This window comes from Acartia tonsa, chromosome 13 (assembly GCF_053477335.1).
Source record: "Acartia tonsa isolate MP-2025a chromosome 13, ASM5347733v1, whole genome shotgun sequence".
Taxonomy (NCBI): Eukaryota; Metazoa; Arthropoda; class Copepoda; order Calanoida; family Acartiidae; genus Acartia; species Acartia tonsa.
The window spans coordinates 616136-629675 of NC_137272.1; the positions used below are offsets into that span (position 1 = coordinate 616136).

General features: G+C 32.1%; 1 protein-coding gene across 1 annotated transcript in view; it reads left to right on the forward strand.

The window, feature by feature from the left end:
• Positions 1 to 12709, forward strand: part of LOC145304377 (uncharacterized) — a 39021-nt gene extending 26312 nt beyond the window's left edge. The window contains exons 7-14 of the mRNA XM_080146253.1: positions 5169 to 5252; positions 5778 to 6041; positions 6563 to 6696; positions 7695 to 7766; positions 8942 to 9104; positions 10211 to 10256; positions 10656 to 10710; positions 12080 to 12709. Of these exons, the coding sequence (XP_080002379.1) occupies positions 5169 to 5252; positions 5778 to 6041; positions 6563 to 6696; positions 7695 to 7766; positions 8942 to 9104; positions 10211 to 10256; positions 10656 to 10709 (817 nt within the window). The 3' untranslated portion in view covers position 10710; positions 12080 to 12709. The remainder of the gene's footprint in view (positions 1 to 5168; positions 5253 to 5777; positions 6042 to 6562; positions 6697 to 7694; positions 7767 to 8941; positions 9105 to 10210; positions 10257 to 10655; positions 10711 to 12079) is intronic.
• The last annotated feature ends 831 nt before the right edge of the window (positions 12710 to 13540 follow it).

Sequence of the window (13540 nt, forward strand, 5' to 3'; positions counted from 1 at the left end):
ATGCCTGGCAGGTTTCTTTACTCGCGCTGAACCAGGTTTATTTGTAACTTTCCTGTGGACGCCACTAGAGCAAAAAAAAAAATGGAATTCTGTTTTTACCATAATAAAGCTTCCCTAAAATTTTCAGCTCAATACGACCATAGATGTGGCGCTCGTCATGAATGGGTTAATTTAGAAAAAGGTCTAAGAAAAGTACTTTAATGAGTTTTAAAGGTGAAATGCTTTTTAGCTCCCCACAAAAGCATTTTTAAGATGCTGCAATTTGTCATTTTTTCACAGTTCATGATTAAAATGCTTTTGCAGTAAAAGAATATTTTTTAATGATGTAGCTGAAAGTACAAAGAAAAAAAAAACCTTTTTATTTGACAACAAAAACTATAAAGACAAATAAATTTGAATTTTTTTATTTATAAAAACATTTAATTACCTACAAATTATAGAAAGATTATGAGTTTATATCTTAATCTGTCCATCTGTCCACAGAAATAAATGAGGGGTGAGAATTGAAAACATGAGCAATTTTTAAGGTAAAAAATTGGTTATTTGTTTTAAATGAAGGAATTTTAAATGAAATTTTTAGTGTAATTGGTAGAATATTTTAATAGCCATTTTAAGTTGTTATTTTCAAGAAAATAAATTTTTTAAATCAAACCTCAACTGTTGAAAGGTATATCAAAAATATACTCCGACACCTGTAGAATCAAACTGCAGAGCTTAAAATGAGAATAATAGCCCACATCAATTTTTATTAGGATTATATCTTTGAATTAACATAAAAACTATGAGGAATCAGCATTAACCAATGACAAAGCTAGTAATTTTTAGATTTTAAATATAGTGTTATCACAAAGTGACTTATTTCCAATATAATAGAATAACTTTTATTTAATTAAAATGAAAAGAATGAAAACTATACACATTAAAGATACATACTCTTTAAAAATAGTTTAAAAAATAAATTTGAATAACCATATTTATAAATGTGATAAAGATAAATTTGTTGTATTGCATAAACATTAATTTGTGTTTTTAAAGATTTAGCCCTCTACAGCCGACTTTTATGTGTTTTAATGTGTAACAGACATGAAACTTTTTTATGTTAAAGGAACCCTGCAAGAAATACCGCGCTTTAACTGCTTAAAGCCTGCCACGAGTAGACCCAATACCCAAAATTTGAAGCCTCCAGATTCAATAACAAAAAAGTTACAGACATTTCAAAATGATTCTTTTAGTACAATGGAAATTTTGAAAGATTTTCAATGTACTAAAAGAAAATTTCAATATTAAATTACGCCGTCTGGAAGCAAAATTAAAAACTTATCTTTGTCATAATTTTAGACTGCCAGTAACTGATAACATTATTGCAATAAAACGCCCCATTTTATAGTCAAAATGTCTTTTAAAAATTCGGTTTGAATTGCGTTTGAAAGCGTAAAATCATAGCGGGAAAAAATTAAACTAATGTAAGTAATACAGATGCTCAGCTGTGATTGGTTGTTCAGCAGAGTTAGCGTACACTCAGGCTTCTGATTGGCTGGAAATCCCAGAGGCTGGCATTCTCACGCTACAGTACTCTCGATACAATGCAATATAAACTGAATTTTTTTGAATGATTTTGACTATAAAGAAGAGTGTTTTTATTGGATAAACGTTATCAGTTACTGGTATCCTAAGTTTCTGCCAAAAATAAGCTTATAGTTTGCTTTCTAGGCGACGTATTTTAATAATGAAAATTCTATTATTAGCAATCAAAAACTTTCAAAATTTTCATAGTACTAAAAATGTGATTTAACATGTCTATAACTTTTTTGTTTTTGAAGCTGGAGGCTTCAAATTTTGGATATTGGGTCTACTCTTGGCAGTCTTTCAGCAGTTGAAGCGGTATATTTCTTGCATGGTTCCTTTAATTCATTGATATATTGTAAAGAATTAATTTTTAATTAGTTTTGATAGATTTTATATTTAGATAGTTTATTTATTATTTTGATAGTTTAGATAGTAATTTATAAGCAATCAATGAAAGATTTTGCTTATTTGGCTTATATACCAAATCATGCTATTTTTTGATAAATCACTTATAAGCAATCAATGAAAGTTTTAGCTTAGTTGGCTTATATACCAAATCATGCAATTTTTTGATAAATTACTTATAAGCAATCAATGAAAATTTTGGCTTATTTGGCTTATATACCAAATTATGCATTTTTTTGATAAATTACTTATAAGCAATCAATAAAAAATTTTACTTATTTGGCTTATATACCAAATCATGCATTTTTTTGATAAATTACTTATAAGCAATCAATAAAAAATTTTGCTTATTTGGCTTGTATACCAAATCATGTATTTTTTTGGTAAATTACTTATAAGCAATCAATGAAAGTTTTGGCTTAGTTGGCTTATATATAAAATCATGCAATTTTTTCATAAATTACTTACAAGCAATCAATAACAATAAATGCTTACTTGGCTTACATACCAAATCATGCTATTTTTTGATAAATTACTTATAAGCAATCAATGAAAGTTTAGGCTTATTTGGCTTATAAACAAAATCATGCAATTTTTTGGTAAATTACTTATAAGCAATCAATCACAATAAATGCTTATTTGGCTTTTATACCAAATCATGCATTTTTTTGATAAATTACTTATAAGCAATCAATGAAAGTTTTGGCTTAGTTGGCTTATATACAAAATCATGCAATTTTTTGGTAAATTACTTAAAAGCAATCAATCACAATAAATGCTTACTTGGCTTACATACCAAATCATGCTATTTTTTGATAAATTACTAATAAGCAATCAATGAAAGTTTTGGCTTAATTGGCTTATAAACAAAATCATGCAATTTTTTGGTAAATTACTTATAAGCAATCAATCACAATAAATGCTCATTTGGCTTATATATCAAATCATGCAATTTTTTCATAAATTACTTACAAGCAATCAATCACAACAAATGCTTATTTGGCTTACATACCAAATCATGCTATTTTTTGGTAAATTACTTATAAGCAATCAATCACAATAAATGCTTATTTGGCTTATATACCAAATCATGCGTTTTTTTGATAAATTACTTATAAGCAATCAATGAAAACTTTGGCTTATTTGGCTTATATACCAAATTATGCAATTTTTGTTATAAATTTCTTATATGCAATTAATCACAATAAATACTTATTTGGCTTATATACCAAATCATGCAATTTTTTCATAAATTACTTATAAGTAATCAATCAAAATTTCTGCTTATTTGGCTTATATACCAAATCAAACAATTTTTGGATAAATTACTTATAAGCAATCAATCAAAATTTATGCTTATTTGGCTTACATCAGCCAAATCTTCCATTTTGTTCATAAACTGCTTACAGGAAGGAAGGGATTAATTATTACTCCTCCTCCTTTTTCTTCAATTCAACTTATATAAGCCACTTTTACTATAAATGACTGAGTATTTATTTACTCCACCCTCTTTTAACTCACAAGTCAGACCAAATTGTTGTTGAATGCTGATATAAGTAAGCAATTAGTATTTTTATGGCTTATCAGTAATTTACCACAAAAATGGCACAATGGCACATTTAAGTAAGCCAAAAAAAATGTTAATTGCTTACTTACACGGATTGGGATTACTAGGGATAATGACAGCTAATTATTACAAGTGTAATAATCTGTAAATGAATAGTTATTTATCGCATCTTATTATAAACAGTTTTCCGTGGATATAAAAATGTAAAATTATAAGATTAAAACTGGTTTTAATATTAAATATTATATAGTGTACATTTTTATTCTTGTAGAAAACTGGGTAATATCCTATTAGAAATTTTTTTTTTCAACGAACAACTCTGGCCTTAGTGCTCAGCTCCCTAGCCTGCCTAGCCGCAGCGCTCGGCCCCCTTGCCTGCCTAGCCGCAGCGCTCGGCTCCCTAGCCTATAACCTAACCTAACCTAAACTAATATAGTTGTTCGTTGTCGGAGGGGGGAGGGGGATGGGTGGGGGGTACTCAAATTTTCAAAATTAAATAAAAAGAGGAGAACGCCGAAAACTGGATATAATATGATGCGATTTATGATTTTGCAGTATGGCTTAGAATCATATTGGTTTGTGATTCCCCTTTCTAAGCATTTTATTTGGGGTAGTTTTTACCCAAGCAAAAAAATTTGCTTCTGTTATTTATGGAGAAGATTCCCCAGGCCAATTATTTAATCTATAACATATCAGGTATCTATAGGGATAATACAATGACCTATAAATTGATGTACATACTCAATGATGATACACAATATTACCTCTTCTGTAGATTATAATTGGTGCTTGAAACTTAATAAACCAACCAATCAAAATTCGACAACAGTTCCCAAAGATGTTAAGCCAAAGAATAAGAAAACGTTATTATAAAACATTGGGGTCTAGTGTAATAAATAGCCCAATGTCACCTCCCTTCCTGTTTTTAAAAACAAAGCTTTTCTATAATTAGGGTCGGTCCGTCCGTCCGTCCGTACGTCTGAGATGGATAGCTTTTTTCGTTAATTTAGGCATGTTAGAATTGTCCTATCGATTTCAAACTTTGCATGATGATTCCTGTAGTAGTTAGGTACGATTTAGAAAGCGTAGCAACTCTATAATCATTACCAGAATATCCATACGTCCATTTTAAACATGTTAATTTTTTGCATTTTTAACAACTAATTTTTATGTGATCCAATTATCCAATTGTTCTGATTTTTTGTATACTGATTCCTAGGACAACAAAGTACATTATTATAAGCAAAGCAACTCTATAATCAAGTCCTAAAAATGTAAGTATGTCCATAAACATTATCCTCTATCAAGAAGTTTTTCAACAAATTTACTTACAATTATGCTTTGACTCTTATTCATTTATATTCTGATTTTTCAGTTCTGACACTGTACAAGTGTAAATGTCCGTTTGTCCTACCGTTTCAGAGCTTCGCTTTTATGGATGTTGTCATCGTTGTTTTTATTTATGACCATTTCAAATATAATTATTTTGTAATAATTAAGAACAGTTTGACTTGATAAGCGCATTTAACTAAACGCTACCACACTATTTTATAGAAAATACGCGAAAAAATTACCCTCTTTGTTTCATTAATATACTTATGAATGTTGTCATCCTTGTTTTATTTTTAAGGTTAATTTCGAGTCCTTTGTTTAGTGCCCAAAAACTTCGTCTGTTGAAGAAAGGAGATTATGATGACATGTCTCCAATGATCAGGTTTTAGCCCATTTTTTCTCTCAATCCTTTGCATATTCATACCGATAAGGCTCTAAGCTGTTAACAATGCCTATGAAAAAATGACGTCAAACAATACAAATGACCAATGATAGGCCAATACACAAACTTGTTATCAATGGCAGGCCTGTATACATTTAACTGGCCAATGGTAGGCCAGTTTGACGTCATTTTTTTGTAGGCTCTATAAACAGCTTTATTAGGCTGTGCTTTTCAGAAGAAAAAAACATGCTCACTGGTCATGCAAAGTTCTTATACCATTTTCTAGAAATATATCCCATCCCTTTCGACAACTGTAATCGTTTTCCACGAACTTTTCTTGGGACAAAGCCCCTATGTGCTAGGAGAAAATTTCCCTATTTTACCCTATTCGGGATTGATCTACGTACAGCTGCCAATACTTTTTAATATTATTTACAGAGGCAGCATTTTCAGCTGCGCTGCTGCCAACGCCTATTTAACTGTTTTTAAAATCGAATGCATATTTCACGTTTTTTTTAAATCCAGGATGACCAAAAAGGACCCGACCAACATCCTGCGTTTAATGAAGAAAAGATCTTCAACAGGCAACCATGACATACTACGCTTGATGAAGAAAAGGGCTCCTACTGGCAACCATGACATACTACGCTTGATGAAGAAAAGGGCTCCAACTGGCAACCATGACATACTACGCTTGATGAAGAAAAGTGACGCCTCTGGCGGCCATGATTTCCTCAGGGATGTCAGGGATGCGTGGATAAAGGTTTCTTGTAGTAAGATTGTAGTGTTGTATAACATAGATTATATAAATTATGTGCCATTTGTGTGACCATTATTGCTTTAAAAAGTATAAAGACAAATCCATTCTAGTCAATCTTAAGTGCTGTTTTTGTATCAATATAAGACTTCTTCAAAATTCTTTTGTTATGTCTGTACTTACACCCCACTCCCTTTAGAAATAAGTTTTTAAAATTAAAATACTCTAAAATATCAATTAATTTCAAAACTAATTGGGGGGTTAGGGCAGTGCTTAACAAGTACTTTTAGGGAATGTGTCAAAAATATTTTGCCAAATTGATATAATAAGCCTATAATAATAATTCAAAACTATGGTAGGAAAAAAACAATATAATGGCCATGACCAGGAATTTTGATTGGTTAGTTCATTAAGTTTAAAGACCTAACGTTTCAACTACAAAATGTAATCTACAGAAGGTGTAATTTGGTGTATCATCATTTGGAATGTACATCAATTTATCGGACTTTGTCTTATACCTGATATCCATCCTAATGCCTGTGCATAATTGAAGATTGATGAAGAAAAGCGTCGACACAAATGATATACTGAGGCTAATGAAACGGAGTGGTGAGGCTAATGATATACTGAGGCTTATGAAGCGCGGTGTTGACACAAATGACATTCTGAGGTTGATGAAAAGATCAGGTACAAATGGAAATATTGAGTAGGGTTGGGGCGTATACCGGATATCTGGTTGATTTCTAATACCGGATATCCGGCAGCTAAATGGAGGGGCATTGGTGAGGCTAATGATATTCTCAGGCTTATAAAAAAAATCAGATATATAGATATATTTAGTAGGTTTGGTGTGTATACTGGATATTTTGCTGATTTCTGAAAACAGTAAAAGTGTCTGACAATGACGTCAGAAAAAATTAACAATTAACCAATGAGAGGCCACTATATATTTTACCATTGTGAATACTGGCTTCTCATTGGTTAATTGTTAATTTTTCTGACGTCATAGTCAGACACTTTTACTGTTTTCCTGATTTCTAATACCGGATATCCGGCAGCTAAATGGAGGGGCATTGGTGAAGCTAATGGTATTCTCAGGCTTATAAAAAAAATCAGGTATATAGATATATTTAGTAGGTTTGGTGTATATACTGGATATCTTGCTGATTTCTAATCCCGGATATCCGGCAGATAAATGAAAGCACAGTGACGAAGCTTATGATATTCTAAGGCTTCTTATTATAAAAAAGCGGATATAAAAATGTACAATTATAAGATAAAAAAAGTTAAAACGATTTTTTTAGCCCCGAGATGCCGATTTTTTTTGTTTGTCCGTTAAGATATCACAACTGAAAGAGACCATTACGTTTTTGATTTCATGGAAGTGTCTATAAATCCTGGGATGGTTTCAGGCTATTTTATTTCTAAATATAAGTCTTAGAATATCTTCCCCTCATTCTAATTCATAGCCGAAAAAGCCGTTAATTATAAATCATTTTAATAAATTGACAAGAGGATAGCTTCTCAAAGGTCTTGGGAAGGTTTATAACTATTTTTGGGGAGGATCAACTTTTTTCTTTAAAAATTAAAATTTGAAAATGGGGGGTCGAATTCAACACCATCCCCCCTAACTTAAGTGCTAATAGTGGCCTCTAGAAACGTTAATATACATATAGTTTTTTTAGGATCCAATGATGTACTGAGGCTCATGAAAAGACGGCCCGAGGAAAACGACATTCTAAGGCTCATGAAAAAATCAGGGAAGTAAAACTTGGATTACAATCTTTTCGTAGTTTTTAGAGAACAAGGATGACAACATCTATAAAAACGAAGCTCTGAAACGTTAGGACAAACAAACATAAACACTTGTAGAGTGTCAGAACTGAAAAATCAGAATAAAAATGTATAATTCTAAACAAAATTGTAATTTAATTTGTTTAGCAAATTCTCAAATACAAGATACTGTTTAAAGACATACTTACATTTTTAGGACTTGATTAAAGATATGCCTCGCTTTTAACATTGTACCTTGTCAGATTCATCATAGAAAATTCATAATAAAAAATAATTGTTTAAAAAATTTAAATCAACATGTTTAAAACGGACTTACGGACGTTCTGGTAACAATATTAGAGTTGTACCAAACAAACACAGGAATCACCATGCTAAGGTTAAAATCAATAAGACACTTCTAACATGTTAATAATTAACGAAAAGAGATAACCATTCCTGACGGACGGACCGACCCTAATTATATGAAAGCTTTGTTTTTAAAATGTTTAATTTGATGTGACCAATAAAGAAAGGTTTAGGGGGATGGTAGAAAAGTTGTAGAATTCTTTTTCTCGTATTCATTCGAATCCGGTGGATAGGAACCGGTTCTCATCCATACGAAAAAACTATGTCTAGCATCGTATTATATCCAGTTTTCTACGAATATAGAAATGTACAATAACAAGATTAAAACTAGTTTTTTTAGCTGGTGCCTTCGGCACCACGGGGCTAAAAAAACTAGTTTTAATCTTATAATTGTACATTCTATATCCGCGGAAAGCCGTTTATAATACGATACGAGAAATAACTATTTTTTTTATCAAAGATTATCTATTATAAACTATTAGCTTTTAAGGGAAAAAATCAGAGAGAGAGGGGACAATCAGCTGTATATTTCATTGGTCCTCAAAGTTTTATAATAACGTTTCCTTATTCGTTGGTCTAACAACTTTTTGATTGGATGGTTTATTAAGTTGAGTGTTCAAACATTTTAACCGCTAATTTTAGGCTACAGAGGGGGTAATTTTGTGTATTCTCATTGGTGATGAACATTGAACAATGATCATCAATTAAATAGCCATTGTCTTTAAACTATAGATCCCAGAATTTTTAAGGAATATATTAATTGAGCAATCTAAGTTTAACTAAAAAATTACGGCAGAAACCAACGCTGATTTGCGTCTCATGAAGCGCGCCACGGATTTGGGCGCGCTCCGGCTAATGAAGCGCAGCAGCAACACTGGCGAGCCTATTGACCAATCACTGAGATTAATGCGCAAAAGATCGCAAGGTGGCACTGCTCATGAAGCTCAAAATATCAGGTTGATATTTATTTGGAATTGTTATTTATCGCGTCGTATTATAAATAGCTTTCCGTAGATATAAAAATGTATAATTATAGGCTAAAACCAGTTTTGTTAGATGCTGTGAGTATTGGTGCAAAAAATATGACGTAACAAAAAAAATTAGCCAATGAGAGGCCGTTAATGACCAATGGTAAATTTATAGTGGCCTCTCATTGGCTAATTTTTTTTGTTACGTCATATTTTTTGCACCAATACTCACAGCATCGTTTTGTTAGTCCCTGGATGCAACAAGGCACGGGCTAACAAAACTGGGTTTGATATTATGATTGTAAATTTTTATATTTTTAGAAAACTGGATATATTATAATACTATACATGATTTTTCAGTGTGGCTGAGCACCCATACCAAATAATATAAAAAAAACATTTCTCGTACTCATTTGAATCCGGTGGATAGGAACCAGTTCTCATCCATACGAAAAAACTATGTCTAGCATCGTATTATATCCAGCTTTCTATGAATATAAAATGTACAATCATAAGACAACCTGTACCTTCGGCACCTCGGGGCTAAAAAAACTGGTTTTAATTTTATAATTGTACATTCTATATCCGCGGAAAGCTGTTTATACTACAATGCGAGAAATAACTATTAAAAGTCAGTTTGTCAGTCTTGGTTCAATAATCTCTTACCCTTTTTTTCCCATCTGATCTTTTTTTCATGGCCACTGAACATCTACTCTATAATTATACTTATACTTGGTCCGTTTGGCCCCTTGATATTTTTGTACTTCGTTACTAATGGATGTTGTCAATATTGAGAGAGACTAAACAACATAACTTTTGTGTCACTTTTGAAGAGATTTCCTTTCCCTCTTCCCTTTTTCTTTTCCCTTTAAATGCCGTATAGGAATCGTCTTCAACAAAGGTGACACAAAAGTTTTGTTTTTATTGTTTGTTTTAAGGTAGAACAGTTTATAGTGCCTAATAAAAAATGATGCCATACAATGCAAATAACCAATGATAGGCCAGTATACTGATATATATATACTGGCCTATTATTGGTCATTTGTGGTGTATGACATAATTTTTATTAGGCACTATAATCTGTTTGTTCGAAGGTTGATGAAACGAAGTGTTACTCACAGAAAAACAAATGAAATCCAGGTAACTCTAAACTTAATGAATCAACCAATCAAATGCAGTAAAAGTCCCCAAAGTTATTAAGCCAGCGAATAATAAAATGCTATATAAAACTTTTGGGACTATTGTAATAAACAGTCCAATGTCCCCCCTCTCTCTCTGAGTAACTGAAGTCTAAAATAAATATATTTGCCAAAAAATAGCACTAGTTGTAAAATATTCATTTTATTTTTATTTAGGGGAAATAGGAGTTTAACTCTTGGGTTGAACCATATTGTGAGGGATAATACTTTTCTCCTTCAAAAATAATTCAGGAACCAAAATTGAATAAGAAGTTTAAATAGGGAATACAAAAATGTTTGGGGAGGGGATTGAGGGGTTCTACCAACCATCCACGATATGATTAATTTTTTCTTCTTTTAGAAATCTATAGATATGGAACCAAATCACAAAAAGACACAAAATAGAGAGGAATAAGGTTGGTAGTATAATTAGAATTAAGCGCAGCTACTCTATAAATAAGATCTAATTAATTATGTCCATAGGTAACTAAAGTATTAATGTATGTGTAGATTATTTTTAGCACATTCAGGAAGGAAAAATATTATCAATGTGCTATTTATTTAAAAGAAGGATAATTATGTGCTATAGCAGCGAAGCTGTTTTAAAAATACCATTAAAGCATACAGTAAGTAAAATATATACAGGGTGGGGCAAATAAGACCGGACAAATTCTAACTTCTAAACAAATGAACATAAGATCGTCAATTTTAAAGATTTTATTGAATTTTAAAAACTGGCAAGCAAAATAGGTAAATGACTATTAGATTATTCAATAAAATCGCCACCAGCCTTAATCACCGCCTCTACACGCCTCCTTAACCGCCGGCAGGTCCAGGTAAAAATGTACCTGTCCAAACAGGCGTAGTTCTCCTTGATAGTGGCAATGAGGGAGGTCTTTTTGGTATGGGCACGTCTATTGGTGCATGCTTCAAAGTAGCCCCAGGCCCAAAAGTCCATTGAATTAAGATCGGGCTGACAGGAGGCCACATTTCCTTAGGAACGTGAGTAACCGCAGAATCCAAATTCGCCCAACTTTCAAGCTACCCTTATACACGGAGGCTCTTATTTAGACCAAAGTTGAGCTAGAACAACGTTCTTTACCTTTTTAGAATTGGCATGAAGTTTCAGCTAGGGTTGTCAGCGCAACCTATAGTCTAAAACGAGTTTTAAAGTTAAATATGGGTCCCTGAAGTCAAGAACCGAGTAATTTTCACGAATTTTCGTGGTTTTTGATGTTTTTTACATTTCAAAATGTGCCCCGTTCCACTTTGCTGTAGTACTACGGCCAAGCCATTTTAGATAGAGAGCTCTAGTCTTTTCTAGTGTCTTACTTATGTATCTAACAGTATCCCCAGCAAGTTGCATAACTCTTCCTTACCTACAGATGGGCTGAGGTCAGATGTAGTGGGCCCTAGTCGAGAATCCAGATTAAACCACCGGCGCATTTGGAATCTACCTTGTTGAACATATGCGCGGCCAGCTCGTTGTACACGTCCATCTTCGTCCAAAGATTTTTTTGTGCTAAAAGGTCATTACCTAAGGTTTTTATAGTGTGGTCAAACGTCCTGATTGGTCAAGTAGTTTTGGCGCTATGGCCGTTTAAAGTTTGTCCGGTCTTATTTGCCCCACCCTGTAATAGGATAAAACAGGAAAAAAAGAGGAAGTGAAAAAAAAGTGGAATAGCAGTACACACAGACATCAACACACATATTGAGGAGCTTCGCTACTTAAGATTAAATAAGAATAGTTCTAAATATAAAATGAAAAAAAATCTTTTTTTTTAGAAAGAAACAATTGAGTCCAATATGTGAAGAAGTCTTATCAATATTATACAAACAAAGACTATAAAAAAAGAAAACCCTACTGCACCGCTTGCTGACAATGTTTTTTTTTCCTTGAATATTTTCATTTTTAGGCACATCAAATGTTATTAGTAATTAGTTTTTAAGCATGTTTTAATTAGTACTAAAATGTAAAAAAAATTATGATGATTTGACAAGCTTAAAATAGTTTTAATGCCGATTATCAAGAAAAAATAGGAAAAAATATACCAGAGAGAAAGGGGACAATGGTTTGTTTATTTCGCTAGTCCCCAAAGTTTTATAATAACGGTTTCTTATTCGTTGCCTTAACAAATTTGGGGACTTCAGTGAATTTTGATTAGTTGAGTGTTTAAACGTTTCAACTACTAATTTTAATCTACAGAAGGGGTAATTTTGTGTATCATTAATATACAATATTTTGAGAACACATTAATCCTATTTTAAGACTTTCAAATTATCTGAAACAATTTGTAGATATACGAAAAGTGAATATATTTTCTTGTTTCAAATGATACACTGTAAATAAGTTTGTAATATAAAAATGTATGATTTGTACCGCGCCCGTTATGGAATATATTTTCTTGTTATTTAGATTTTTATTTAGAAGCGGGGCTTCTTTATATCTAGAATGTGTCCTTACGTCCGTCCAACTCTATAATCGTTACTTGAAAGTCCGTACGTCCATTTTTATCTGATTTTTGGAATACTGATTCCTAGGATAAAGTACAATGTTATAAGCGAAGCATCTCTGTAATATGCCCTAAGAATTAAGTATGTCCTAAAACATTATCCTGTATTTAAGCAGTTTTCAACAAGTTTAATTTTAATTTTGTTTTCTCTTTTACACATTCATATTCTGATTGTTAGTTCTGACACTCTACAAGTATCAATGTTAGTTTGTCCTACCGTTTCAAAGCTTTGATTTTATGAATGTTGTCATTCTTGTTATTTAGCAGCGGGGCTTCTCTATAACTAGAATGTGTTCGTACGAAAGGAGGGAGGAGGGGACATTGGGCTGTTTATTACACTAGTTCCCAAAGTTTAATAATAACGTTTTCTTATTCGTTGACTTTACAACTTTGGGTACTTAAGTAAATTTTGATTGGGTCCTGCATTAAGTTGAGTGTTCAAACGTTTCAACCACCATTTTTAACTGCAGAAAGGGGTAATTTTTGTTTCTTCATTGGGGATGTACATCAATGTATCCACCATTGTCTTATCCCTTTAGATCCCTTGTTTGAAAATAATTATTTTAAAAATGTTATGATTTATGCTGATGTATTATTCTTGAAATGCTGAAATTGCATATAAATATTTGATGCTTTCAACCAAGTATATTTATTGACCATTAAACCAACCCATCCCCCCCCCCCCCACCATCCGCTTATATGAAATTTACAGAAAAATAGGCTCACACCTACG